General features: G+C 44.2%; 1 protein-coding gene across 2 annotated transcripts in view; it reads left to right on the plus strand.

Moving 5' to 3' along the window:
* The first annotated feature begins 1,672 nt into the window (after positions 1-1,672).
* The window catches only part of LOC134341426 (potassium voltage-gated channel subfamily KQT member 5-like), a 339,156-nt gene continuing 315,857 nt past the window's right edge, over positions 1,673-24,971 (plus strand). For both annotated transcript variants that reach the window (XM_063039282.1, XM_063039289.1), the window contains exon 1: positions 1,673-2,235. In XM_063039282.1, coding sequence (XP_062895352.1) covers positions 1,916-2,235 — 320 coding nt within the window. In that variant the 5' untranslated portion in view covers positions 1,673-1,915. The remainder of the gene's footprint in view (positions 2,236-24,971) is intronic.

Here is a 24,971-nt window from a genome sequence, read left to right on the forward strand (position 1 = left end):
TGCTATCGTGTGTGTGTGTGTGTGTGTCTTTAGCTGCATCTGATCCGGAGTAACAATTATTTCGTTCTTTACACTTGGGCACGGGATATGATATTAAACAATCTTGAACCTTGAGTGTCCGAGAAGAAGCGAATGACTATGTTGGAAGCGGGAATAGAAACAGTTGATGGAGTTGCGTTAAAACCAGGACTGTGTGGACACGATGTGTTCATTCCATGCTGTAGCCTTTCCGTGATTCATTGTTGTGCTGCGCGCTTGACTCATGATTCAGAATCCTGTGCCTTGGCGACCACTTTCTGCTCTCTGCACCTGTCACAGGCAAACGGCCTCTGCTACCAGCTGTTGTATTTAACCCCGACTATTCCTATCCCAGAGGAAGGCCCTGCTTTTTAACTTGTGGCTGGCTTCTGATCACGGGGCCATGGGCACCTCCCAAGGCCAAACTCCCCAAGTCCTTGGGGCAACACAGCAAGACCCTTCTTCCTACAAACTTTTCTCCTCCATAGACGCTGCTGGCCCATTGAGTCCCTCCAATGCATTCCAAAATAAAGATTACATTCATTTGTCAATTGTACATCGAAACATAGTGAATGCGTCATTGCGTAAAATCAAATCAGCGAGTATTGTGCTGGGGGCAGCCCGCAAGTGTCGCCAAGTTTCCCGTGCCAACATGGCATGAACCCGTGTCGAGGACGCTGAAGTAGCGCTGCGCTAAAAGCTATGCTGCCGTGTCGCCGTGCACAAGAGAGACAGCAGGTGCCCGAATTATGGAGGCAGCAGATACACAAACTGGAGGAACTCAGCAGGCCAGGCAGCATCTATGGGGTGGAACAACCAGCCGAAGTTTTTCAGCCCGAAACGCCAACTGTTCGTTTCCCCCCGTAGACGCTGTCCGACCTACTGAGTTCCTCTAGCGTTTTGTGAGTGCGTTCCTTCGGCGAACAGTTTTGCTCCGAATACCTGCATCTGCAGTCCTCTGTGTTCCTCTACGCCAACCCTACCCGCACCCCTCTGTCCACAAACATACACATACTGCTCCGTGGCAGTGATCAGATTTGTCCTCTCTTTTGAGTTAATCTTGATCGAAGGGTACATCAGCGGCATTTGGGACTGGGAGCGGAGCCGCACCTTTAAAGGCGCAGCACTCCGTAGGGCGGCAGCCTGAAATGGTAGCGGTGCAGACGCGGGTCCGGGTCCAGACCTCAGGGAAAGGGAGGCGGGCAAGGGGGCAAACAGATACCGCCTGATATTCACCCAGGGGTGTCTCAGAAAGTCCACCTTGGCAGGCCACAGCGGGGCAGCGTCTCGCCCGTGTGGCTCAGTGGTGAGTCCCCTGACTGGGCGAGTCCGGTGTGTGTGTGTGTGTGTGTGTGTGTGTGTGTGTGTGTGTGTTTGTGTTTGCTTTGGGTACCTAGAGCAGGAACTGAACGGTACCCGAGATCCGCCGTCAGTCACCCAATCCTCCGGCCGCGACTCCCGAGCATTTCGGGGCGAGTGTCGGTTTAAAAAGGTGGGTATCTCCCCACCCACTCACCCCTCCTTTGGTTTCTTCTAGTTGCCACACCGACCCCCGGGCGGGAAATTGGGAACTGGATAGCCGCCCGGCGCCTGGCACAACCCAGGGGGAGGACGGACTTGGCACCAGCGTGGACTTGGCGTTCGCCATCGCCACTCTCCCAACCAAAGCCAGCGGCTCACACTGTCTCTGCCCAAGGGATCGTTAACCCCTGCAATCCTGGCGTACCTTCCAGCGCTTTGAAGCAGGCAAAACCCCTCCCGAACAGGAGGAGGAGGAGGAACGGGACAGCAGGCTCGGCGTTAATCAAGAGAGTGAAGTGGACAGAGCCTCTTCGCCACTACTGCCCCGGCGGCTCGATGCCTCCGCTTCAGGCTCCTTCCCCGGGCGCCTGATGCGATGCCCCGCAAACACAGCGATGCGAGTGGGCTGTGGAGGGAGAACAGCCCCGGTGCCAGAGGGAAGAGTGCAGGCGGGGACGGGTTCCGGCTGCAGGAGGTGGCAGCGAGCGACGTGGAGACCGGCCTGAACCCGGGCTCCGAGCGGTGCGGCGGCCGTGACGGGACGCTGCCGCTGACCAGCGAGGGGAAAGGACCGAATGTGTTGATCAAAGCCCTGGAGAGGCGCCGGAGTAACGCGCGCTACCGCAAGGTCCAGAATCTGCTCTACAACGTCCTGGAGAGACCCCGGGGCTGGGCGTTCACCTACCACGGGTTCGTGTGAGTAAACTCGCCTTCCGGATGTGCGCGGGACCCCACTTACTCCATCTGATAGAGAAGTGAGGTGGGGGGGGGGAGTGCTCTTTTACATTCTGTTTTGTCGGTCATACTTTTGTGTTTGCCCGGCTTACGGAGACAGTAGGACCAGACCAGATTTCCGCACTGGTCTCTTTATTACACCACAGATATGAGCGGACTAAGCTGAGTGCTGGTCATTTAGGGCATAACGGAGTTTCCCTCTCCAGCTGCGGTTGTTCGGCGTCGAAGGACATAGTCCCGCTGTCGATCTGTTATTAATATGAGACAGCAAGTTCAAGTTCCTCTGAACGGGGTGACCTCGGGGTAATGTAACAGGGGGACGTTGACCAGAAGACGGGCGCACCGGTGTTTTCTCTACCAGAAGGGCACGTTTCCCACGAAGTGCTTTCCATTCAAACGAACTCATTGTTTATTGCCCGTGGTAAAACTCACAGGGATCTCACCGGGCCGGAGCTGAACTCCCGACCGGGACTGTACCCAGCTGTTGGCGAGGCCCGCAGGTCCGCAGCTCGACCCTCGAGGAGAGGTCGACTAGCGAGTGGAAACCGGGAGCGCTGTTCCCCGCACGGAAGGCGGACCCTGCAACAGGTCTTTGGAGAAAGCTGGGAATTTATTTCCTGTCGCGGGGTGCTGATCGTTGGTCAGTGGAACGATAACTTTATTTCGGCGGTATAGCGGTTATTTTCTTCTCAACTCTGCACAGTACGGAATGGGGTTCGTGCAGTGAAAAAGTGAACGCGCTTAGTCTTGGTGCGGCTGTGACCTACAACACATCGGTTCGGCTTATCACAGTTTGTGACTACAATGTATAACGATTGACCATGAGCGAGATTCCAATGGTATGAAAACAAAAACGAATGCTGTAAGTACTCACCAGGCCAGGCCGCGCCGCACCTGCTAATTTGTTTAATATTGTCACAGTGAAAAACTTTATTTTGCATGCTATCCATACAGAGAGAATCATAGGCTCACCTTTGACCCATCTAGTCTGTACTTACTGCCCGTTACGACGCTGGCGTATAGGGTAGCATTGAAGATCCTCCATCTCCGGCGGTGTTCAGGGCTTCCGCGTCAGTAGCTTCTTCTCCGTTTTCACTACTGTCAGTCATGCAAGCCCTGGGTGGAGACTCAGGAACACCATCGCACTCAGATGTAGAAGGATTCTGCATTGCTGTTTCCGTAACAGTTTTGTTTTATCAGTCAAGCTTGTTAGCCCTGAGTTGAACCCCCGAACCCGGAGGACTGGTAGACCACTCTTGGTCTGTCCTCCACCTGCTTGGCATGGGTGACCCTACCAAGAGCCAAACGCATGAAGCCCTGACTCCAGCCTCTATAGCTCTCCGAGTCACTGACAAGGTTGTGATCCTTTTGGAGAATCTAGTCTGTGCCGAACCGTTAATCTGCCTAGTTCCATCCACCTGCAAACGGACCATAGTTCCTATCATCCATGTACCGATCCACATTTCTCTTTAATATTGGAATCTATCCTGTATCCACCACTCGAGCTGGCAGTTTGTTCCACAATCTCACCACACTCTGAGTGAAGGAGTACCCCCTCATATTCCTCTTAAACATTTCACCTTTCACCCTTAACCTATGACCTCTAGTTGTAGTCTCACCCAGTGGAAAAAGTTTGCTTGCATTTGCCCTATCTATGCCCCTCATAATTTTATCTACCTCTATCAAATCTCCCCTCAATTTTCTACATTCTAGGGTATAAATTGCTAACCTATTCAACTTTTCCCTTTAACACAGGTCCTCAAGACCAGACAAGATCTTTTAAAAATTTTCTCTGCAGTCTTTCAATCTTATTCACATCTTTCCTTGTAGGTAGGTGACCACAACTGCACACATTACTCCAAATTAGGCCTCATCGAAGTCTCATAAAATTTCAACATGACATCTCTTCTCCCAGAGAGTTGTGGAGGTGTGGAACGAGCCACCTCAGAAGGCAGTGGAGGCCAATTCTCTGGATGCTTTCAAGAAGGAGCTAGATAGGTATCTTATGGATAGGGGAATCAAGGGTTATGGGGGCAAGGCAGGAACCGGGTATTGATAGTAGATGATCAGCCATGATCTCAGAATGGCGGTGCAGGCTCAAAGGGCCGAATGGTCTACTTCTGCACCTATTGTCTATTGTCTATTGTCTGTACTGAATACATTTAATGCATTAATTTATGAAGGCCATTGTGCCAAAAGCTTTCTTTGTACCTGTGATGCCGATTTCTGGGAATTATGGATCTGTGTTCCCTGATCTCTTTGTTCCATGGCACTTACCAGTTCCCTGTCGCTCACTGCATACGACCTTCCCTGGTTGATCCTCCCATAGTGTAACTCCTCACACTTGTCTGCAAAAAATTCCATCTGCCATTTTTCAGCCCATTTTTCCAGCTGGTCCAGATCCCACTGAAAGCTTTGATAGTCTTTCTCGCTGTCCACTACACCCCCAATCTCAGTGTCATCTGCAAATTTGCTAATCCAGTTTACCACATTATCATCCAGATTGTTTATATAGATGACCAACAGCAACAGACCAAGCACCAATCCCTGCAGCCCGCCACTAGTCAGAGAGGAAACCATCTGCTACCACTCTCTGGTTTCTACTGTGAAGTCAATGTCCAATCTAATTTACTACCTCATCTTGAATGTCAAGTGACTGTACCTTTGTGACCAACCTCCCATGTAGGACCTTGATAAAGTCCATACAGACAACATCCACTGCCTTGCCTTCATCAACTTTACTGGTAACTTCCTCAAAAAACTCTAAGATTGGTTAGACACAGCTTACCATGCACAAAACCATGCTGACTATCGCTAATCAGTTCCTGTTTATCCAAATACTTATAAATCCTGTCCCTTAGAATTCCTCCCATAACTTACCCACTACTGATGTTAGGCTCACTGGCCTATAATTTCGTATCTTATTATTAGAACCTGTCTTAAACAATGGAACAATATTAGCTGTCCTCCAAACCTCCAGCACCTCACCCATGACTAAAGATAAATAGGCCGCTGTAATTTCGGCACTAGTCTCCCATAGGGTTCGAGGGAACACCTTGTCAGGCCCTGGTGATTTGTCCACCTAATTTGCCTCAGGACATCAAACACTTCCTCCTCTGTAATCTGAATAGGATTCATGACCCTGCTGCTGTTTTCCTCACATCTATAGACCCTCTCTGTCTCCTGAGTAAATACAGATGCAAAAGATCCTTTTCAGATCTCCTCCATCTCGTTCAGTTCAATGCATAGAATAACATTCTGTTCCTCCAGAGCACCAATTTTATCCCTTGCTGTCCATTTGCTCTTAATAATTTTGTAGAAGTCTTTAGGATTCTCCTTCACTTTGTCTGTTACAGCAACCTCACATCTTCTTTTAGCCCTCCGAATTTCCTTCTTAAATATTCTCTTACACTCAAGTACTTCATTTGCTGCTACCTGCATATACCTGCTACGCACTTGCTTTTTTTCCTCAATATCTCTTAAAAACCAAGGTTCCATAGACCTGTTATCCTTGACTTTTATTGTGATAGGAACATTCAAACTCTGTGCTCTCCAAATCTCACTTTTGAAGGTCTCCCATTTGCCAAGTACCCTTTTGCCAGAAAATAACCTGTCCCAGTCCACACTTGCCAGATCCTTTCTGATACCATTAAATTTTCCATTTTCTCCAATTTAAAATCTCAACCCAAGGACTGGAACCATCCTTTTCCGTATTTACCTTGATCTAATGGCATTATGAACATTAGCTGCACAAAATTCTGTCACCTGCACTGTCTCATTCCCTAATAGGAGATCTGGTATCACACTTTCTTTAGTTGGGACTTTTATGTACTAATTAAGGAAACTTTCCTGAACACATTTGATGAACTCTTTTCCATCCAGCCCTTTTTGTCCTGATTGAGTACTGTAGTGACATTTTCCCTGACTAGCATTGCTACCCTCCCCTTTTAATCCCTCCTGCTCTATCATATCTAAAGCAACGGAAACCCAGCATAATCTTGCCCCTCCTGCAATAGCTACAATGCCTGAAACTCTACTTTAAACCCCTAACCTACCCTCACCCCTGGCAGCACTAGTGAATCTTCCTATTGGGACATTAGTCATTCTCCAGTTCGAGTACAAACTGTTCTTTCTGCACAAGTCGAACCTTCCCTGGAAGAGAGCCCAAAGATCCAAAAATCTAAATGCCTCCCTCCTGTACCAAATCCTCGATGTGATCATTTCATCACATCAGTGCATTGATGTAGTTCAAGGGAAACAATAACAGAATGCAAAATACATGCAGTGACCACTTTATCAGGTACACCTGTACACCTGTTTGTTAATGCAAATATCTATTCAGCCAATCACGTGGAAGCAACTCAATGCATAAAAGTTTGTTGACATGGTCAAGAGGTTCAGCTGTTGTTCAGACCAAACACCAGAATGAGAAAGAAATGTCTTCTAAAGGACTATACTCACCTCAACTCTGAACAGATTCCACAACCTACAGACTCACTTTCAAAAACTCTACAATTCATATTCTCCATATTATTTATTTATTTATCTATGTGTCTATCTATTTATTGTATTTGCACAGTTTGTCTTCTTTTGCACATTGGTTCTTTGTCAGCCTTTGTTTTGTGTACAGTTTTTCATTAATTTTATTGTATTTCTTTGTTCTACTGTGAATGCCTGCAAAAAAATAATCTCAAGGTGGGATGTGATGACATATACAGTACGTACTTTGACAATAAATTTACTTTGAACTGTAAATGCCTGTCTCCAGGCTTTTTGACTCACTGCTGAAACAAGAGGCACACACTAGTGCCCCTCCATCAATTCTCCCCACCTTTACCTTTCTAATTAAAAATTAAAGATTAGATTTATTTGTTACATGTACGTTGAAACACACAGTGAAATGTTTGTGATGTACTGCAAGCTGCCCGCAGCACATTGCAAATGATGATGCAAACAACACGTTTCACTGGATGTTTTGTGCTTCAAGGTACATGTGACAAATAATCCTAATCTTTAAGAAATTCATTGTTTTGCATAAATGACCAACACTGTCCGAGCATGTGTTGCTGTACCAACAGAGCATGCCCAAAGCTCACTAACCCTAGCCCATATGTCTCAGGAATGTGGGAGGAAACCGGAGCCCCCGGGCGAAACCCATGCACCAACAGGGTGAATGTACAGACTCCTTACAGGCAGTCGCAGGAATTGAACCCTGGTTGCTGGTACTGTAATAGCATTTTGCTAACTGCTACACTATTATGCCACCACACCTACCCTTCATTTTGCCCTCTTCAGACCATAGTGGAGTCTCTCATGCCAACCTCACGGCATCTCCTTTGATCTCTCCTCAGTCGTATTTTGGTTTGTAGCCCACATCTCATCTGTGAAAGCTCATCAAAACCACATTCTTCTCCACTCATTCTCATCCCTACTGCCAGTACACTACCCATGGGATGACATCTTTGCCATAGAGGGAGTACAGAGAAGGTTCACCAGATTGATTCCTGGGATGGCAGGACTTTCATATGAAGAAAGACTGGATGAACTGGGCTTGTACTCGTTGGAATTTAGAAGTTTGAGGGGGGATCTGATTGAAACATAGAAACATAGAAACATAGAAAATAGGTGCAGGAGTAGGCCATTCGGCCCTTCGAGCCTGCACCGCCATTTATTATGATCATGGCTGATCATCCAACTCAGAACCCAGCCTTCCCTCCATACCCCGTGACCCCTGTAGCCACAAGGGCCATATCTAACTTCCTTTTAAACATAGCTAATGAACTGGCCTCAACAGTTTGCTGTGGCAGAGAATTCCACAGATTCACCACTCTCTGTGTGAAGAAGTTTTTCCTAACCTCGGTCCTAAAAGGCTTCCCCTCTATCCTCAAACTGTGACCCCTCGTTCTAGACCTCCCCAACATCGGGAACAATCTTCCCGCATCTAGCCTGTCCAATCCCTTTAGGATCTTATACGTTTCAATCAGATCCCCCCTCAATCTTCTAAATTCCAACGAGTACAAGCCCAGTTCATCCAGTCTTTCTTCATATGAAAGACCTGCCATCCCAGGAATCAATCTGGTGAACCTTCTTTGTACTCCCTCTATGGCAAGGATGTCTTTCCTCAGATTAGGGGACCAAAACTGCACACAATACTCCAGGTGTGGTCTCACCAAGGCCTTGTACAACTGCAGTAGTACCTCCCTGCTCCTGTACTCGAATCCTCTCGCTATAAATGCCAGCATACCGTTCGCCTTTTTCACCGCCTGCTGTACCTGCATGCCCACTTTCAATGACTGGTGTATAATGACACCCAGGTCTCGTTGCACCTCCCCTTTTCCTAATCGGCCACCATTCAGATAATAATCTGTTTTCCTATTTTTGCCACCAAAGTGGATAACTTCACATTTATCCACATTAAATTGCATCTGCCATGAGTTTGCCCACTCACCCAACCTATCCAAGTCACCCTGCATCCTCTTAGCATCCTCCTCACTGCTAACACTGCCACCCAGCTTCGTGTCATCCGCAAACTTGGAGATGCTGCATTTAATTCCCTCATCCAAGTCATTAATATATATTGTAAACAACTGGGGTCCCAGCACTGAGCCTTGCGGTACCCCACTAGTCACCGCCTGCCATTCTGAAAAGGTCCCGTTTATTCCCACTCTTTGCTTCCTGTCTGCTAACCAATTCTCCACCCACACCAATACCTTACCCCCAATACCATGTGCTTTAAGTTTGCACACTAATCTCCTGTGTGGGACCTTGTCAAAAGCCTTTTGAAAATCCAAATATACCACATCCACTGGTTCTCCCCTATCCACTCTACTAGTTACATCCTCAAAAAATTCTATGAGATTCGTCAGACATGATTTTCCTTTCACAAATCCATGCTGACTTTGTCCGATCATTTCACCGCTTTCCAAATGTGCCGTTATCACATCCTTGATAACTGACTCCAGCAGTTTCCCCACCACCGACGTTAGGCTAACCGGCCTATAATTCCCCGGTTTCTCTCTCCCTCCTTTTTTAAAAAGTGGGGTTACATTAGCCACCCTCCAATCCTCAGGAACTAGTCCAGAATCTAACGAGTTTTGAAAAATTATCACTAATGCATCCACTATTTCTTGGGCCACTTCCTTAAGCACTCTGGGATGCAGACCATCTGGCCCTGGGGATTTATCTGCCTTCAATCCCTTCAATTTACCTAACACCACTTCCCTACTAACATGTATTTCGCTCAGTTCCTCCATCTCACTGGACCCTCTGTCCCTTACTATTTCTGGAAGATTATTTATGTCCTCCTTAGTGAAGACAGAACCAAAGTAATTATTCAATTGGTCTGCCATGTCCTTGCTCCCCATAATCAATTCACCTGTTTCTGTTTGCAGGGGACCTACATTTGTCTTTATCAGTCTTTTCCTTTTTACATATCTATAAAAGCTTTTACAGTCCGTTTTTATGTTCTCTGCCAGTTTTCTCTCATAATCTTTTTTCCCCTTCCTAATTAAGCCCTTTGTCCTCCTCTGCTGAACTCTGAATTTCTCCCAGTCCTCAGGTGAGGCACTTTCTCTGGCTAATTTGTATGCTACTTCTTTGGAATTGATACTATCCCTAATTTCTCTTGTCAGCCACGGGTGCACTACCTTCCTTGATTTATTCTTTTGCCAAACTGGGATGAACAATTGTTGTAGTTCATCCATGCAACCTTTAAATGCCTGCCATTGCATATCCACCGTCAATCCTTGAAGTGTCATTTGCCAGTCTATCTTAGCTAATTCATGTCTCATACCTTCAAAGTTACCCCTCTTTAAGTTCAGAACCTTTGTTTCTGAATTAACTACGTCACTCTCCATGTTAATGAAGAATTCCACCATATTATGGTCACTCTTACCCAAGGGGCCTCTCACGACAAGATCGCTAATTAACCCTTCCTCATTGCTCAAAACCCAGTCCAGAATAGCCTGCTCTCTAGTCGGTTCCTCGACATGTTGGTTCAAAAAACCATCCCTCATACATTCCAAGAAATCCTCTTCCTCAGCACCTTTACCAATTTGGTTCACCCAGTCTACATGTAGATTGAAGTCACCCATTATAACTGCTGTTCCTTTATTGCACACATTTCTAATTTCCTGTTTAATACCATCTCCGACCTCACTACTACTGTTAGGTGGCCTGTACACAACTCCCAGCAGCGTCTTCTGCCCCTTAGTGTTACGCAGCTCTACCCATATCGATTCCACATCTTCCCGGCTTATGTCCTTCCTTTCTATTGCGTTAATCTCTTTTTTAACCAGCAACGCCACCCCACCTCCCCTTCCTTCATGTCTATCCCTCCTGAATATTGAATATCCCTGAACGTTGAGCTCCCATCCCTGGTCACCCTGGAGCCATGTCTCTGTGATCCCAACTATATCATAATCATTAATAACAATCTGCACTTTCAATTCATCCACCTTATTACGAATGCTCCTTGCATTGACACATAAAGCCTTCAGGCGCTCTTTTACAACTCTCTTAGCCCTTTTTAATGCTTGCCCTGGATTTGTCGGCCTGCCACTTTTACTTTTCCCCTTTGTACTTTTTGCTTCTACGCTCACTTTACACCCCTCTGTCTCTCTGCACTGGTTCCCATCCCTCTGTTGTGAACTAACCTCCTCACACCTAGCCGCTTTAATTTGATTCCCACCCCCCAACCATTCTAGTTTAAAGTCACCTCAGTAGCCCCCGCTAATCTCCCTGCCAGGATATTGGTCCCCCTAGGATTTAAGTGTAACCCGTCCTTTTTGTACAGGTCACACCTACGCCAAAAGAGGTCCCAATGATCCAAAAACTTGAATCCCTGCCCCCTGCTCCAATCCCTCAGCCACGCATTTATCCTCCACCTCATCGCATTCCTACTCTCACTGTCGCGTGGCACAGGCAGTAATCCCGAGATTACTACCTTTGCGGTCCTTTTTCTCAACTCCCTTCCTAGCTCCCTATATTCTTCTTTCAGGACCTCATCCCTTTTCCTACCTATGTCATTGGTACCTATATGTACCAGGACCTCTGGCTCTTCACCCTCCCACTTCAGGATATCTTGGACACGATCAGAAATATCCCGGACCCTGGCACCAGGGAGGCAAACTACCATCCGAGTCTCTGGACTGCGTCCACAGAATCGCCTATCTGACCCCCTTACTATCGAGTCCCCTATCACAACTGCCCTCCTCTTCCTTGCCCTACCCTTCTGAGCTACAGGGCCAGACTCTGTGCCGGAGGCAGGGCCACTGTCGCTTCCCCCGGGTAAGCTGTCCCCCCCAACAGTACTCAAACAGGAGTACCTGTTGTTAAGGGGCACAGCCGCCGGGGTACTCCTCATCACCTGCCTTTTCCCCTTCCCTCTCCTAACCGTGACCCACTTGTCTGCCTCCCGTGGCCCCGGCGTGACCACCTGCCTTCCACTCCTCTCTATCACCTCCTCGCTCTCCCTGACCAGACGAAGGTCATCGAGCTGCAGCTCCAGTTCCGTAACGCGGTCCCTTAGGAGCTGCATCTCGATGCACTTGGCGCAGATGTAGACGTCCGGGAGGCTTGGAGACTCCAGGGCCTCCCACATCCGACACCGAGAACAGCAAACTGCCCTCACAGTCATAATGCCCCTCTCCTCAAATAGCAACAGAAAATGAATGTCAAACCTTCCTCGCCTCGCCCGCTTCCGCCTAAGCCCGTTGAGCCGAAGCCCTTAAGTCTTCACTCTGCTCCCGGCTCACTCCGCCGCCCGCAAACTACGCTGCCCGCTCTATGAGGCTTTGTTCCTTTTAAATCTGCCGCGCTGCACTGCCCGACGTCACACGCCTGCGCAGTCCCGCCTCTCAGAAAGCCGTTGGAGAAAAAAAATAACGAAAATTTCAAAAATCTCTTTCTCGGCACTCCCACTCAGACTCTCAGACTCCTTCTTCGAATCAAATCCGAAACGTATAAGATCCTAAAGGGATTGGACAGGCTAGATGCAGGAAGATTGTTCCCGATGTTGGGGAAGTCCAGAACGAGGGGTCACAGTTTGAGGATAGAGGGGAAGCCTTTTAGGACCAAGATTAGGAAAAACTTCTTCACACAGAGAGTGGTGAATCTGTGGAATTCTCTGCCACAGCAAACTGTTGAGGCCAGTTCATTGGCTATATTTAAGAGGGAGTTAGATATGGCCCTTGTGGCTACAAGGGTCAGGGGGTATGGAGGGAAGGCTGGGGTGGGGTTCTGAGTTGGATGCTCAGCCATGATCATAATAAATGGCGGTGCAGGCTCGAAGGGCTGAATGGCCTACTCCTGCACCTATTTTCTATGTTTCTATGTTTCTATTATTTATTACAATCATCCAATTCGCTGTGTAGGAATGCAAAAAACAGCCAATCTTCTTGCGTGGGGATATTAGTGACTGCAAGGGAACTGTCCCGTTGAGTTCCCACATGTAACTGATGTACTTCAATATGCATCAATGCAAAGACTGTGGTCCAGAGATCAAAAGCAAAGGAAATTGTAGATCATGTACCTGGGGTAGCGCTCAGTCATACAGATTATCAGAGATCCAGAGATTACAGTATAAAATCAGGAATGAGGGACTTAATTACAGAAACAAGGTGCAGAGTTGTTTCAACAATGAGGAAAAAGGACATTATAGTGCTGATCAAGGCAGTATCTTCAACCATTGAATTTCCATGATTGCTTCAATGAAGAATATTAAAGGTTCTGAACTACTTTCTGAGTGGAACTTCAAAGTTCAAGGTAAACGTATTATCAGAGTACATATATGTCACCGTATACTATGCAGAGATTTATTTTCTTGCGGACATACACAGCAGATACAAAGAACCACGATAGAATCAATGAAAAACTGCACTTAAACAAAGTCAAACAACCATTTTGCAATTGATGACATATTGTGCAAGACATTCAAGATTGTTTAACGTAATTTCCTGTACACAAGTGTAAGGAAAACAAATTAATTGTTTCTCCAAATCCATTGCAGACAAAAAAAACACCAAAGATAAAGAACACAATAATAGTAATAAGCTTGCAATAAATATAAAGACCATAAGATATAGGAGCAGAGTCAGGCCATTTGGCTCATTAAGTCTGCTTCACATGAGATACATACTGTAGGTTGATTGTATGTCCATAAAGTGATGCTGGGCTGTACCTAAGGTGACTGACGGAGAATAATAAAGTAGTGGTGGAGTTAGTGGGTGGAGGTGTTGATCAGCCTGACTGCTTGAGGAAAGTGACTGTTTTTGAGTCTGGTGGTCCTGGTGTGGATGTTAAATAGCCTCCTCCCTGATGGGAGTGGGACCAACAGTCCATGAGCAGGGTGTAACTTCATGATCTTTTCAGATGCTACTGGCCCTTTTCTGGCACCTTTCTGTATACATGTCTGTGATGGAGGGTAGGCTGGTGCCAATGATGTGTTGTGCAGTTTTGACTACCTCTTGTAGAGCATTCCGGTCCACCACAGCGCAGTTTCTGTTCCAAGCAGTGATGCAGCTTGTTAGGATGCTTTCTACTGCACATCTGTAGAATCACGTAAGTATGGTTTTGCAAAGTCCAGCTCTCTTCTGCCTCCTCAGAAAGTGGAGATGTTGGTGAGCTTTCCTAACTCTGTAGGATGTGTTCTGGGACCATGAGAAGTTGTGTGTGATGTCCACTCCCTGGAGTCTGCGATTTCAAACTGCTGTGCTGCAATTGGAAAGGATGTGTGAGTGGTGTGAGTTCTCCTGAAGTCGATAACCATCCCCTTTGCCTTGTTGACATTAAGGAAGAGGTTATTTGCCTGGCATCAGGCCTTGAGCTCTTCCACCACCTCTCTGCAGGCCAAATTATCCTTGTTGGGGATGAGCCCCACCACTGTCATGTCATCGGAGAACTTGACGATGTGATTGCCCGGGTCTTTGGCTGTGCAGTCATATGTGAGCAGAGTGTACAACAATGTTCTCATACATACAGGCAAATGCAAAAAGAAAAACTAAATAATAATAAATAAGTGATAAATAATATTGAGAATAAAAGTTGCTGAGTTCTTGAATGTGAGTCCATAAGTTGTGGAGTCAGTTTTGTGTTGGGATGAGTGACGTTATCCCTTCTGGTTCAGCGGCCTGATGGTTGAGGGGTAACTTTGTCTTATCTCTGTTTCAAACTTATCACTTGGAGACTGTGAAGTCTTGTTCTTGGCCCTCAGTTAGGGAACATATTTACCCTATCAAACCATGTAAGAATTTGTTTATGTTTCATCTGATTCACACAATCAGATGCAAATGTGCAACAAGTTACAATTCTTGAACATGAACAATGTGTGAACAACGTATTGCCTTTGCCTCTCTGGGTCTCCAGGGGGAGCAAAGTTGGCACCTCTGGTATCTGAAATCCAGGTTGAACATATAGATGGTTCTCTGGAAAAGTAGCCTATAGGGTAAGTAAAAGTGAACAATGCTCTTAAGACAATGAAAGGGCTCTCCATATTGACTGAGGAAAATTAAAAGAAACAACTTTAAGATAATGCACATTTGAAAGACAGGGTTCTTTTGCCACATAATAATAGAGCTGTGGAGTACTCTCCAGTATATATAGAGGAAAATCTGGCTTAGGAACCTCGGGATTGACATGGAGAAGGTGCAGCACAGATTCACCAGAATATTGCCAGTGCTAAATTGCACAGACTGATATTGCATTCCCTTTAGTAAAGAAAATCAAAGTGCAACCATATCGAAGTGTTCATCATGATTTTGGGATTTGGTAATTAAGACAGAAAGAGCTATCTAAACTCCAAGGGCATAGATTAAAGGAGCGAAATTTTAAGAATATGCAATGTGGAATGACAAATGGACAGTTCTGCCCCTTGTGGCTGCACCACCGATCAATAAAGTCATGACAAATCTTTCACTTTGTGCTGGATTCTGATGTCTTTAGTCCAAAGTTCTTCTGGAAATTGAGAAAGAGTCATAAAAGGTGGGGGTAAATCAGCTAGATTATTAGCATATAAATTACGAAAACAACAAGCAGACAATACAATTCATAAAATAAAGAATCCAAAGACAAAGCTTGTGGAGAGTACAATAGGGAAAATTCAAGAGAGTTTTGAAACGTATTATCGAGAGCTGTACTCCCAACCCTGGGCCCCCAATGAGCCCTATATAGACAGTGTATTGAATTTTTTAGATCTACCTAAACTTACAGATTTACAAAATGAAAGTTTATTAGAACCAGTAACTGTCAAAGAACTGAACGTGGCCATCTCTCGGTTAAAGGCTGGAAAGTCCCCGGGTTCTGATGGGTTTATCTCAGAGTGGTACAAGTCCCTGAAGACACAGTTAGCCCCATTACTACTTAACACCTTTAATTGGATCTTGCAGAGAGGAGAAACTCCACCTTCCTGGAGAGAAGCAATTATTTCAGTTATTCCTAAAGAGGGTAAAGATAAACTAGAATGTGGCAATTATCGGCCAATTAGTGTTCTTAATTTAGATTACAAACTATTTACATCTATATTAGCGCACAGATTGGAAAAGCTTTTACCTGGCCTAATCCATTTAGACCAGACTGGATTTATTCAACAAAGACAAACACAGGACAACATAAGGAGAACTTTGCACATATTAGAACAGGTTAATAAGAACGAGACAGAGACAATGGTAGTAGGATTGGACGCTGAGAAAGCTTTTGATTCGGTTAGTTGGGCATTCCTATACAGAGTGTTAGAAAGATTTGGCTTTCAAGAAAGGTTTATTAAAGTAATTCAGACTCTGTATGACAGCCCAACAGCCCGAATTAAGATAAATGGGGACCTCTCTGACTCCTTCATTTTAGAGAGAGGCACTAGACAGGGATGCCCAATTTCTCCTCTCCTTTTTGCGCTATATATTGAACCACTTGCCCAACTAATAAGACAGAGCGAAATCGTAAAAGGTATCAAGGTGGCAGGGATTGAACAGAAAGTGGCGTTATTCACAGATGATGTTTTGGTCTATCTGAGTGAACCAGAAAAATCATTTATAGGATTGTTTACACTGTTGGATGACTTTGGGAAAATATCAGGTTATAAAATAAATGTAAAGAAAACGCAGGTTATGTCCCTAAATTATACACCATCCAAAAAATTGCAGGATACATACGATCTTAAGTGGGAAGCTAAATCATTAAAATATTTAGGAATAACCCTGCCGAAGGATCTTTCAACACTGTCACAGGTAAATTATGGGCCATTAATCTCAGAGATAAAAGCAGATATGCATAGATGGAATCTTATCCCCTTTTTAAGTTTAAATTCAAGGATAAATACTATAAAAATGAATATTCTTCCTCGGTTATTATATCTTTTCCGTACTTTACCAGTGGAGGTGGATGATAATCAATTCAGGGAATGGGACAAATGGATTTCCCGCTTCATTTGGCAAGGAAGGAAACCTAGAATTCGATATAACACTTTACAGTTAGGGAAGGAAAGAGGAGGTATGGTTCTTCCTTGCCTGAGAAATTATTTTTATGTCTCACAGATAACCCCTCTGTTATATTGGTGTAATAGGGAATATAAGGCTAGATGGAAGGAAATAGAATTTGGATTAGTTGACAGTTTTCCTCTTCAGGCCTCAATAGCTGACAAAGGATTGATGGCCCAGTTGGAAAAATTTAATAATGCTTGGATAAATCTTACATTAAAAGTATGGCAGAAGGTGGTTAATTCATGTGGAATTAATAACATGCTAAAACTCTTTAGATGGTGTGCATATGATACCGAATTCCTTCCCAACAGAGGAGATAAAAGATTTGAGCTATGGATAAAGAAAGGTCTTACAACCTACCTCTCATTTATAGATAAAAGAGTATTACAAAGTTTCCAAATCCTGCAGGACAAACATGGCCTAGAACATAATGACTTTTTTAGGTACCTTCAAATACGAAACTATGTTAACCAGAGTTGTAGATATACAGACCTATCAACAGTAGAATTAGAATTTTTCAAGATTCTGAATTCGGCTTGCAGTTCAATACCTAGTAAATCAGTTTCTCGCCTATATAATGCACTCTCCCATGCTAAAAATGTAAATACACTGTATATTAAAGAGAAGTGGGAGAAAAAAGCGGGGTTGGTACTTTCAGAGGAGGCTTGGGGGAAAATCTGCAGCTTTCAATGGTCCTCGACTAATTCTTTGACTTGGAGAGAACATTGTTGGAAAAACATTATAAGATACTTCAAGACCCCATATCAGGAAAAATATAAAGATACAAATGTGATGTGTTGGAGAAGGTGCGGCTCTAAGGAGGCAAATCATTTTCATATTTTCTGGGATTGCCCTAAATTAAGTCTATTTTGGGAAGGTATTCATAGACCATTAGTTAAGGTACTTAGGTCCCAGATACCTCTGAACTTTGAGACGCTCTATTTGGGGCATGTATTGTTCCTTGAACAGAAGGAAGATATAAAGTTGCTGCAGGCCCTCTTAGCGGCAAGTAAGAAATCAATCACTAGAAAATGGCTAAATCCAATACCACCTACATTAGAAGATTGGTACGAAATTATCTTGGAAATATTTAAAATGGAAAAGTTGACCTACTCCCTGAGAACTGAAAAAGAAACATTTTATCAAATCTGGAATAAATAGATTGAATATATAACCCCAATGCGAGCAGACTTTAGATGACTCTCCTAATGATTTATATTGCTCTTCTCATCAACACAGTAATATTGCTAACGTAAGCACCCCTAGTCTAAATGTTTGTTGTTGTTTTTTTTTGGAAAATAGAGAATTAACACAAGTAAAGGGAAAGATTTGGGAAAGGGATAAAAAAAATGAAAAAATTAAGTAAATAAGTACATAGGGATTGGATAATTATGTCTGCGGGCAGGAACAAGCACGAACAAATTGGGATATAAACACCTACAATGGTTGGTATATAGGCTTGTATGCAACATTTTGGACCAGTGGAAATGGTCCAGAAGGGTTGTATGGAAACTATTATTACCATTTTTCTTAACAACTAATTTCATTACTTAGCCTAATAGGTTAGATTTACCACAGTACATAATTATCTATTTAAATGTTTATTTTGCTTTTATATCATCTCAATGTGTACTTAAGAATGTATAAATAATTGTAGTTTTATACATATAAAAAAATGGAAAAGGTAAAAAAAAAGGTGTTGCTTCATGATCATTTTATTAAGCTCTAATAGGGGGACCAATATCTTGGCGGGGAGGTTTGCGAAGTCTACTGGGGAGAGTTTAAACTAGAATTGTTGGAGGGTGGGAACCAAACTGAAGAGACTGGGGAAGAGGCGGTTTACTCACGAGTAGAGAAAGCTTGGAGACAGTGCGAGAGGGAGGATAGACGGGTGATAGAGAAGGGAGGCACTCAGACCGATGGTTGAAGATTGTCTATTTTAACGCGATGGGTATTGTGAACAAAGCGGATGAGCTTAGAGTGTGGATCAGTACTTGGAGCTATGATGTGGTGGCCATTACAGAGACCTGGATAGCTCAGGGACAAGAATAGTTACATCAAGTGCCGGGTTTTAGATGTTTCAGAAAGGAGAGGGAGGGAGGGAGGGAGGGAGGGAAAAGAGGTGGGGGTGTGTCACTGTTGATCAGAGATAGTGTCATGGCTGCAGAAAAGGTGGATGTCATGGAGGGATTGTCTATGTAGTCTCTGTGGGTGGAGGTTAGGAACAGGAAGGGGTCAATAACTCTACTGAGTGTTTTTATAGGCCGCCCAATAGTAACAGGGATATCGAGGAGCAGATGGGGAAACAGATCCTGGAAAGGTGTAATAATAACAGATTTGTCGTGGTGGGAGATTTTAATTTCCCAAATATCGATTGGCATCTCCCTAGGGCAAGGGGTTTAGATGGGGTGCAGTTTGTTAGGTGTGTACAGGAAGGTTTCTTGACACAATATGTAGATAAGTCTACAAGAGGAGAGACGGTACTTGATTTGGTATTGGGAAATGAACCGGGTCAGGTGTCAAATCTCTCAGTGGGAGAGCATTTTGGAGATAGCGATCATAATTCTATCTCCTTTACAATAGCATTGGAGAGAGATAGGAACAGACAAATTAGAAAAGCGTTTAATTGGAGTAAGGGGAATTATGAGGCTATCAGGCAGGAACCTGGAAGCTTAAATTGGGAACAGATGTTTTCAGGGAAAGGTATGGAAAAAATGTGGCAAATGTTCAGGGGATATTTGTGTGGAATTCTGCAAAGGTACGTTCCAATGAGACAGAGAAGTTGTGGTAGGGTAGGGTGGTGTATAAAGGCTATAGTAAATCTAGTCAAGAAGAAAAGAGAAGCTTACAAAAGGTTCAGAGAGCTAGGTAATGTTAGAGATCTAGACGATTATAAGGCTAACAGGAAGGAGCTTAAGAAGGAAATTAGGAGAGCCAAAAGGAGCCATGAGAAGGCCTTAGGGGGCAGGATTATGGAAAACCCAAGGCATTCTACAAGTATGTGAAGAGCAAGAAGATACGACCTATCAAGTGTGACAGTGTGAATGGAACTGGAGGAAATAGCAGAGGTACTTAATGAATACTTTACTTCAGTATTCACAATGGAAAAGGATCTTGGTGATTGTAGTGATGACTTGCAGCATACTGAAAAGCTTGAGTATGTAGACATTAAGAAAGAGGATGTGCTGGAGCTTTTGGAAAGCATCGTTGGATAAGTAGTTAGGACCAGATGAGATGTACCCCAGGCTACTGTGGGAGGCGAGGGAGGAAATTACTGAGCCTCTGGCAATGATCTTTGCATCATCAATGGGGACGGGAGAGGTTCCAGAGGATTGGAGGGTTGCGGATGTTGTTCCCTCATTCAAGAAAGGAAGTAGAGATATCCCAGGAAATTATAGACCAGTGAGTCTTGCTTCAGTGGTTGGTAAGTTGATGGAGAAGATCCTGATAGGCTGGATTTATGAACATTTGGAGAGGCATAATATGATTAGGAATAGTCAGCATGGCTTTGTCAAGGGCAGGTCGTGCCTTACGAGTCTGATTGAATCTCTTGAGGATGTGACTAAACACGTTGATGAAGGTAGAGCAGTAGATGTGGTGTGTATGGATTTTAGCAAGGCATTTGATAAGGTACCCCATGCAAGGCTTATTGAGAAAGAAAAGAGGCATGGGATCCAAGGGGGCATTGCTTTGTGGATCCAGAACTGGCTTGCCCACAGAAGGCAAAGAGTGGTTGTAGACGGGTCATATTCTGTATGGAGGTCGGTGACCAGTGGTGTGCCTCAGGGATCTGTTCTGGATCCCTTACTCTTTATGATTTTTATAAATGACCTGATGAGGAAGTGGAGGGATGGGTTAGTAAGTTTGCTGATGACACAAAGGTTGGGGGTGTTGTGGATTGTGTGGAGGACTGTCAGAGATTACAGCGGGACATTGATAGGATGCAAAACTGGGCTGAGAAGTGGCAGATGGAGTTCAAACCAGATAAATGTGAAGTGGTTCATTTTGGTAGGTCAAATATGATGGCAGAATATAATATTAATGGTAGGACTCTTGGCAGTGTGGAGGATCAGAGGGATCTTGGGGTCCAAGTCTATAGGACGCTCAAAGCTGCTGTGCAGGTTGACTCTGTGGTTAAGAAGGCACACGGTGTATTGGCCTTCATCAACCATGGAATTGAATTTGGGAGCTGAGGGGTAATGTTGCAGCTATATAGGACCCTGGTCAGACTCCACTTGGAGTACTGTGCTCAGTTCTGGTCGCCTCACTACAGCAAGGATGTGGAAACCATAGAAAGGGTGCAGAGGAGATTTACAAGGATATTGCCTGGTTTAGGGAGCATGCCTTATGAAAACAAGTTGAGTGAACTCAGTCTTTTCTCCTTGGAGCGACAGAGGATAAGAGGTGACCTGATAGAGGTGTATAAGATAATGAGAGGCATTGATCATGTGGATAGTCAGAGGCTTTTTCCCAGGACTGAAATGGCTGCAACAAAAGGGCACAGGTTTAAGATGCTTGGCAGAAGGTACAGGGGAGATGTCAGGGGTAAGTTTTTTACACAGAGTGGTGAGTGCGTGAGAATGGGCTGCCAGCAATGGTGGTGGAGGCAGATACGATAGGGTCTTTTCAGAGACTCTTGGATAGGTACATGGAGTTTGAAAAACAAAGGGCTATGGGTAATCCTAGTAATTCCTAAGGTAGGGACATGTTCAGTACAACTTTGTGGGCCGAAGGGCCTGTATTTTTCTGTAGGTTTTCTATGTTTCTAATAAAGAGAATTAGAAATGCAGAGGAGCGGAAGTCCTGTGCTAAGAACAAAGGACAGAAAAGACTAAAGAAAGAAGACTAAAGATGATGGGGCGGCATGTTCTGCTCTTCTTATACCCATAGACAAGAAACATTCCTTTCAAATTTATATATAAGAGTTAACCAATCAGATAGACTCCACTCAAACAATGTGATACCAAGAGAAGCTTCCAGAATCATGTGAAGAACTGTAACCAATAGGGGCACGCTGAACAATTGTATATACATATTAAACAGTTGCATGTATATAAGTAGTTATATAAAATACTAGCAGGCATAAAAGTTAAGCTGTAAAGAAAGTAATGATTATACAGTCTAATGTAATATTTGGCTTCACTTTCCTTTTTTTTCGTCTAATCCAAATATTCCTTGATTCACTTGGCTTCCAAAATATATCATTCTCTCTCCTGAATATATTCAGCTACTAAACTTCCATAATTTCTTGGATGGAGAATTATAAAGCTTCACTTCTACCCTGTGAGTGCAACGTTATTTTATCTCAGCCTTTGAGACTGTCAAGTCTCTCCTTGGCCCTCAATCAGGGAAAGCACTTAACTGATCAAACCATTTAACCAATCTACGTATGACTCTGTCTGGTTATGGAACAATCTCCATCCAAGAATCTGGTAAACCCATGTAGTACTCCCTTGAACGCAATTCTTTCTTAGTTAGGCAAACTAGATCTATTATTTTTTAAATTGTTTATTAAAAGGTCCAAGCCTTTCCAGCCCAACAAGCCCACACCACCCAATTACACCCACGTGATGAATCAACCTTCTAATCCATATATCTTTGCAATGTGAAAGGAAACCAAAGCACCTGGAGGAAACTCACACAGCAAAAGGGTGCTCCTTAAAGACAACAACAGAATTGAACCTGGGTTGTTTGTGCTGTAATAATGTTACACTAACCGTGCCACACACAGTGCACAGTATTCCAGATGCAGTCTTCCATACATACTCAGTGACAGCTCAGAACTTAAATCCTGTCAGACCAGGGGTCTCAACCCAAAATGTCATCTGTCCATTTTCCTCCACAGATGTTGCCTGACCAACTGAGTTCCTCCAGCATTTTGAATAGTGCTTCAGATCTTAGCATCTGAAGTTTCTTGTGTCTCCATTTCTCAAATCATCTTGTAGTTAAAGCTATTTGGTATTGGTTTATTGTCACATGTATGGTTATAGTGAAAGGCTTGACTTGTACTGTTCATACAGATCAAATCATTACACAGTGCATTGAGCTAGAATAAGGTAAAACAATAATAATGCAGAATAAAGTGTAAAACCTACCAAAAGAATGTAGCACCGGTAAATAATAAAGTGCAAGATCATAAAGGAGTAGATTGTAAGACCAAGAGGCCGTGCTAGTATACAAGAGGTCTGTTCAAGAGTCTGATAACAGTGGGGTCGAAGCTGTCCTTGAGCCTGATGGTGTGTGCTTTCAGGGTTTTGTATCTTCCGCCTCATGGGAGTGGGGGAAAAGTGAGAAAGACCAGTGTGAAACTGGAGTCTTTGATAATGCTGGCTACTTGACCAAGGCAGTGAACAGTATAGACAGAGTCCTTAAAGGCTTCCTTTGATATGACTTAAGAGTCCATAGCTGGTTCCTGTGACGTATTGAGCTGTGTTCGTAACTCTCTGCAGTTTCTTGCAGTCACATGCAGAGCAGTTGCCATACCAAGCCGTTATGCATGCAGACAGATTGATTCCTATGATCCAGCAATTAAAAATTGGTAAGAGTCGACAGGGCTGAATTTGCCTTTTCATCGTTTGCCAGAACTACATGTTAGTTTCAAGTGGTTTGTATATAAGAACGCCCAGGAACCTCCAAACAGCAACAGTATCCAATCTCTTACTATTTAATAAAACTCACAACTAATTTGGATGACTTTGCATTTTTCCAGTTCGAACAAGGTGACTCAAAAAAGAGGTGAGCAAGCACTTCTGATTTCAAGTGCAGTGCCATTGAAAAGATTTGGAGATTTTTCCTAGACAAGATAATGAAGGGCCACTAAACTGCGGCTAGTTGATGAGGAGAGGTTAAATTATTAATGTAAGAGTAGATGGGAATCAGAATCAGGTTTATTATCACTGATATGTAGTGAAGTTTGTTGTTTTGTGGCAGCAGTACCTCAAATATACTGTAAATTATAATAAGAAATATATATAAAAAAGATAAATAAGTAGGGCAAAAATAGAGAGGTAGTGGGTTCATGGGTTCATTGCCATTCAGAAACCTGCTGGCAGAGGAGAAGAAGCTGTTCTTAAAACATTGCGTATCTTCAGCTTCCTGCACCTCCTCTCTGATGGTAGCAATGAGATGAGAGTGTGTTCTGGGTGGTGGGTGCCCTTAATGAAGGATGCCATCTTCTTGAGGCATTGCCTGTTGAAGACGTCCTCAATGGTGGGAAGGCTAGTGCCCATGGTGGTGCTGCAGATGGTGATGCAACCAGTTAGATTGCTCTCCTCAGTACATCTGCATAAATTTGCTTGTCTTTGGTGACACACCAATTCTCCTCAACCTGCTAATGAAATATTGCCACTGGTGTGCCTTCTTCATAATTTCATAATTAAGGGGTAAACAGTGGACACTGAGACGTCCAGAGGAAAGATAAAGGGGACGACATGTCATACACTCAGTGGCCACTTTGTTAAGGAGCTCCTGTACCTAATAATTTGGCCACAGAGTGTGTGCTCGCGATCTTCTGCTACTGTAGCCCAGGGCTGGATGTGTTGTGCAGAGATGCTCTTCTACACACTACTATTGTAGACGTGTGGTTACTTGAATTACTGTTGCCTTCCTGTCAGTTTGAACCAGTCTGGTCATTCTCCTCTGACCTTTCTCTTTGACAAAGTGTTTTTGCCACAGAACTGCGCTTACTAAAGGTTATGTATTTTTTTCACCATTCACTGCAAGTTCTAGAGACGGCTGTGTATAAAAATCTCAGGAGAGCAGCAATCTTTGGATACTTTAACCACCCAGTCTGGCATCAACAATCATTCCACAGTCAAGGTCACTTAGTTGCTCTGCATTGAGTTGCTGCCACATGATTGGCTGATTAGATATTTACAGTAATGAGTGGGTGTACAGGTGTACCTAATAAAATGGCCATTGAGTGTGCTTCTGGATTGAGGTATCTGGATGGAAAGGGTTTCTCTGTAGAGCAGTTAATACAATGTGTCAGACACTGAAGGGACAAATGGGGGGAGCATGTCACAAACTGTATAGGGAATAGTGGGGAGTGCTTCCGGAACTATATGGGGAATGGGGGGAAGTGTATCAGGAACTGTAGGGGGAATGGGGGGAAGTGTATCAGGAACTGTAGGGGGAATGGGGAAAGTGTATCAGGAACTGTGGGGGGAATGGGAGTAGTGTGTCAGGAACTGTAGGGGGAATGGGAGTAGTGTATCAGGAACTATAGGG

The sequence above is a fragment of the Mobula hypostoma genome, chromosome 2, assembly GCF_963921235.1.
Source record: "Mobula hypostoma chromosome 2, sMobHyp1.1, whole genome shotgun sequence".
NCBI lineage: Eukaryota > Metazoa > Chordata > Chondrichthyes > Myliobatiformes > Myliobatidae > Mobula > Mobula hypostoma.